The following is a 6187-nucleotide window of genomic DNA, read 5'->3' as shown; positions in this document are numbered from 1 at the left end:
CCAGCTAATATAATATCACAGTGACTGTCTGTTTTGAAATGTCATAATTTCCCCGAAAAAAACAGGATTCAAGCGTTCGATGACCGATTAAGTTGTATATTTTAGAAATATTTCAGGTCCGCGCTCCAAAATTTTTAAAGATGTAGTGATAAAAGCCACGCTTCATACGTGTTTTTAATTTGCTATCAGTGATTACTTTTAACAAATGTTTAATGCTAGTATTCGTACTAGTACTAAGTTACTAACTAAGCAGATGATGTAAAATAAAACCATTGTTGTGAGATAACTATTTTACATGATATTTATAAAAAAAAATAAAAAAAATATCAGACGATATGGATAAATTTTGACTCGTGGTTCATGTGCTGAAGTTATGCATACTTAATATTAAAATGTTACTGTATTCATAATTTATTCTAAACGGCCGAAAGATAAAGTTAGAAAAAAAGGAGAGTGAAGCCAAATAATCCATAGTACCATACCATATCATGATTAATTAACTCGGAAAAAGAATGAGTGGCTTTAATCAGTATCTCTCAATTAGTTATATACTTAGTTGCAGCATCATAACTAATTGGTTCTCAAATGAAACTGTATTATACAAGGCCACGTGAGGGAAATAAAAAGATTCATACCAATAAACTATTGTTTTTACATGTTAGCTTGTACCATAAGTCTCATCAACTGATAAATTGAGGGCAAATCTAAGAGCTTATTTATCTCCTTAAAGACAAAAAGAGAGGATTAGATTAGATAGAGAGCGAACCTCGATGAGCTCAACAGAGAAAGCGGTGGAGGTGGTGGCGGTAGAGGATGGAGAGTGGAGGCAGCGGCGGTTAGGGTCGAAGCAAGGGAGTGTGTTCCCAAAAGAGAGGAAGCTGGTTAAGACGATGATTATGAAGACTCTCTTTTCATCTCGATCTCCTTTAAAGTCCAAGCAGCAGGTATCAGAGCTTCCGAGGAACAAGCGCGTCCAGTCCACGCTCCGGTAGCTTTCAAATGATATTTAATATTATGGGTCTTCATTAATTAGACAAATAATATTTCCGTATGAAAGAGTAGATCATGTTTAATTATTCATGTCACCCGTATTAATGATCTCTCTTTCTTGGAAAGAGATTATATTAGTGTTGAGGATGATTTGTGTGTGTGTGTGTGTGTTTTCTTTTCTGTAAGAAAAATCGATTTTTATGTGTTACTAGTTTCACTAATCTCTTTGTATATGTATATTTCTCGTGTTGTACTGTTAATATAAGATTTATCATTTACGAACAATAATGTTTAATCAATTATCTCTATATTGTTTCCAGAGTTCAAAATGTGAGGAATAGAAAAGCTTTCCAAATACGCTAAAAACTACAAAACCAATATGAGTGTAAATAATTAATATAGTATAATCGGAGTTATGATTTATTGGCTTATACTATATTAATTTTTTAGTTAAAAAATAAAACCTTTAAGATATACGTAGATAATTATTTTGGTAATCTAAACCCAAAATAAAAAAAAGGTTGTGAATCGCTCTCCATAAATTGATAAGAACGGAACGGACGAAATAACTTTATAGACCAGCACAGCCTAGGATCATTCGAAAAGAAAAATCAATACTGATTGGTTAAAAGAATATAGTCTCGATTTGTATATAGAGCATCGTCAGACGTTCACAATATGAACGGTGTCGTATATGTAACATATTTTTTTTTACTAAAATGATGCAGCATTGTTATTATATAGCACGTCACTTAAATGCTTATTAGTTATTTACAAAGAAAAATATGATCGTATAGTCAATAATACTCACCTGACTTTTAAACTGTAAAAGAAAAGTATATAGTTTATATATATAATATATATATAGATATCTGAAATGAAGACCCTTTGACAAAAAAAATATATATATAGATATCTGAAAGAGAAACAAAGTCGACATATTACATTTACTATTTATATCAATCAATGGAAGAGGAGAGGGTTGGTCTTCTTTATTTGAAGGTAACGTACCACTGGGCACTGGTCGTCTAACTAAAAATCAAGAGAAGAAGACTACGCCGTTATGGTTCGTAGTGGATAGATAAAAAATCAAATATAGATGACTTGTACTAATTAGTACTCACTTGTTAATAACAATACTCACTGTAGTAGAATTGATAACTAATTAGTACTCCTTTTGCTGTTTGCAGGTAAAACTTTCGTGATTAATTTCCAAGTTGGTGTCCCGTGGCCCCGCTCTCAATATATATCGAACCCACAAATTTTTATTTTATTAAAAATTATTATTATGATTTTTCTTTTTTCTGTTCGAAAAAGCATCACAGTTGGCATCTGCTATCTATAATTAATTTAGTATGATTGTATTTTCTCTGTAAGCTGATCTCCTTTTACTCCTCTAATAATTTCTCTCTAAAGTCTAAAGACTCTAAACTAATCTCTCATCACAACAAAATTTCTTGATGGGATAATAAGTAAAAAAGTTATCCAAAACACATAACGGGGTCTTGCTGATCTTTGTATTATAGTTATTCCAAACAAAGACCGTACCAGTGAATGTATTAGTTTGGTTGGACCTTTTTATAAATCTATTAAAATGGATCGTAACGTTTCTTTTCAGGAAAACAAAAAACTTAAAATAACAAAAATAGAAATTAAAGGCTAAGAATATCACAAACGTGATTGGCACAAAGAAAAAGGATACCGTCAAAACTCAAAGACCTATAAAGGGCAACCAACAAGGACAAATGTCACACATTTGTTGTTTCCCTCTGTGAATGTTACTCAGTGCCTCTGTGTTTACCCCTGTTTATCAGAATCTATCTAATCAACACATCTATCTAATCAACCAACAAGGACACATAAACAATAACTTTTTACTAATACACAAAGCTAAATATAAAACTCAATTAGACGTTTCTTTTCTAAAATTTATTTATTGCTCATTAAATAAGTACTTAATATAATAATATACAAACCTTATGTTTTAAGCCAAAGAAAAACAAAGAAACGTAAAAACTCTCATGTTTCGAATGTTGGTCTTTCCGGGTGCATTGTACAATTGGTAGACTGGTGCTTAGTTCTCAAGTTGGCTCCAACTTATTAGTCAAATCAAAAAATTAAATATGAAAATTTTCTTTTAAAGAAAAATAAAAACTAGCAGCTCCATTGGTCAGTGCATGGAAACTTCATATTGTACATTTTATTATCCGGGGATTTACGTAAACCAGAATATCAAATGTAATGAAATTGTAAGTTTCGCCTGAATTTTCTTGTCTATCGAAGCTTAAATCATAAGTAGAAGATAATTTAAATTTCCTCATTACAGCAAATGGGTGGCTAACACGTGGTGTGGAGATGGATCAACTTGGAGGAGAAGTTTTAATTCTTAACACTGCTCACTCTTGGGCATCTCTATATAATCAGTCCACATTGTGCATGGCTTCATCATTACAACAACAACACACAAACATATAAAATACATCTACAAAAGATATGAGTTCCAAAGGAGAAAAAACTAGTTCTACGGCGGAGCGGGAGGCGAAGAAAGAACCAGCGAGTGTGATTCCCGTTAAGAGGAAGCTGGTGAAGACTATGGCCGTGAAAGCCATTTTCTCTGCCATTTCTTCCTCCGGTTGCAGCAGGATCCCTGACTCCTCCGCCAACGACGTGTAACGGGTACCAGTCGGCGCGTACGTGTACCCCACTCGGCGGTGATCGGTCCTATTCTTGGGGTTGAAGATATATATGCGCCGTCGTGATATTTTCATGTTATGTAGTTGTTTAAGGTTATATATAGAAGCTGGTGTTCTCGTCGTGTAAACCTGTCGTAACGTTTCTCCTTTTTTGTACTTAAACGCAAAATATAATTAATGTTTCTATAATTCAGTTTCGGGTGGCCGGGTGGGGTGATTATGATATATCCTCTTTTGTAAAAAAGTAAACAAGTTGTGATGTTTATGATGGGTTGTGATTAAGGTTTTATAATTAAAACAGCACTCCTTTCTGTTTTATCACTATCACTATTATAGTTTGTTATCAACCTTCTAATCCACTATGCTGTCTAATAATTAGGTTTTAACAAGGAACCAGATTGGGAGCAGAATGAAATGCTTTTGACCATACTTGTTCTTTGTGTATAGAATTTTGGAAGCATGTGGGCTTTTGTTGTGTATTTTCGTGTGTAATATGGATCTAGGCATCTAGCTATGTCGACATAATCATTCATTTATAGAAGACATATGTGCGTGTAAACTGTTTTATTTTCTGAAAAGTTTGGAAGATTATATATTATATATAGAACATGTAAATTCACTGACAAATTAGATATTCTGCTCAAGATGAAGAGAATGACCATCAAATTATAAAAAATTAGGTGAAAACAATTCATGCATAGTAAACGACAAATGTACTCTCTTACTCTCTTACTCCATTGTCATATGGACATGGCTCACGCGGGATGGACTAAAATCTTCATCATCTTATCTTTTTCTAACTATCTCATCTTCCTAACAGAAATTGAAATAACTTAAAAAGAAAATAAAAATAGGTCGATTAATGAATATGTTGTTTTGGTTTATTCGTTTATTAATTTGTTGTTTGAGTTAATTAAAAAAAAAATGTTGTTGGAGTCGCTTTCGAAGAAAAAAAGAACGGATCACACGAGATTATTTTACACCACCACTGTCTTAATGGTTGTGGTGGTGTAAGATGTTTTAACCTCTTTTCTTTGTTTCAAAATATAAGATGTCTTGTAACTTTCCATGCAAATTTTAATATATATTTAATAATCTGTAATCATTACTTATGCAGTCTTCTTTATTATTGGTTGAATCTTTTTTAATTTAAATATATATGATACTTTTTAAAAGAAAAGTAAATTATCTTAATATGTGTGCTTTACCTTAAGCATCCTATATTTTGAAACGGAGGGAGTATAAAGTACAGTCCAATATTTCGTTAGCCAACATATAGATTGTGATGTAATTTTGTTATAAAACTTATACTCAAAGATTGTCTTTTGTCCCAAAAAAAAAATAATAATAATAATAGTAATAAAATACACAAAAGATTGTCTCGGTTCATTCATTCCATTATTATAATCATGTTATAGATGGAAAATAATAAATTATTGGTTAACCACTTCAGTTACTTTAAGTCTTTAACGTTCACGTTTGATTAGTAGTACCCTACAGCTGTTTCACGGCTAATATGAATCTTCCAAAATTATATTTAGTCTTATTATTCTTTCAAACCTGGAAAGCAGCATCGCAAATTCAAAGCCATTATTATTATCTATGGTTGTATGAAACTAATAGAAATCATAATTGTGTTTTTTGTGTAATCCAGTTTCCCTCGTGTTCTTTAATTTTTCCACACAAATCTTTGACAAATAAATACTCTAGATCGTATCATAGCGAATTTCCAGAAGAAAAAAAATGGACCCTTGAACGATCCTTGTATTGTTCATAACGACCAACCATATATGTTTGAGGTGTGGCACAAAAAATCTTTGAAAATAGACAGGAACAGAAAACAAAGATGATATTTAGGAAAATAAAACAAACAAAATGTATAACAAACAAAATGTAATTTAGTTATTTTGACACGATTACATTTGAAAAAAAAAAAGATATTGTCTAGATCCATTGTCCAAAATCGAATCTACATACATAATTATGTCTTTAATCACTACAAAATTATGGTCAACAAGGTAACATCTCCTGATCCTCGTAAATGTTACTCAGTTTTAGTAGAACAAAATCGTCGTGAAATAAAAGATGTTTTGATTATTAGTACTGAACTTGTAATTTATTATTCCCTTAAACATATATATATATATATATATATATATATATATATATATATAGTACTGATTGATGGACTAACAAGAAAAAAAATCATTATTGTATTATTATTACTCTCTAAATTGATACTAAGAAATCATTATAGTTTTTATCATATGATGAGGGAATAAGTAGAATACTAGAAATAAGTTATAAAAATAAAATGGAATAAAAAAATAATATTGACTCTGTTGGAGGTGTATAGATAAAAATGGTATAAAATACTAACACACGACTATATTTAAGTATTGTTATTTATAAAAAGAGGCGTTCGTTAATGACAAATATAGTAACATATGTGTCGAATTTGTCGACCGGGTGCCTTGTGCGAGCGGTAGACTGGTCCTTCGTTC

General features: G+C 31.4%; 1 protein-coding gene across 1 annotated transcript; it reads left to right on the top strand.

Moving 5' to 3' along the window:
- The first annotated feature begins 573 nt into the window (after positions 1–573).
- Positions 574–1289, top strand: LOC109131566 (uncharacterized). The gene has a single exon (XM_019242657.2). It carries the CDS (start codon positions 771–773, stop codon positions 990–992), a length of 222 nt encoding a protein of 73 aa, XP_019098202.1. The 5' UTR covers positions 574–770; the 3' UTR covers positions 993–1289.
- The last annotated feature ends 4898 nt before the right edge of the window (positions 1290–6187 follow it).

The sequence above is a fragment of the Camelina sativa genome, chromosome 17, assembly GCF_030686135.1.
Source record: "Camelina sativa cultivar CO46 ecotype springtype chromosome 17, ASM3068613v1".
Classification (NCBI taxonomy): domain Eukaryota; kingdom Viridiplantae; phylum Streptophyta; class Magnoliopsida; order Brassicales; family Brassicaceae; genus Camelina; species Camelina sativa.
This window is presented reverse-complemented; position numbering and strand designations above follow the sequence as displayed.

Bases quoted from the DNA above. Each gene is read 5' to 3' on its own strand.
- LOC109131566 (XM_019242657.2), top strand. From the start codon at position 771: ATGAGCTCAACAGAGAAAGCGGTGGAGGTGGTGGCGGTAGAGGATGGA.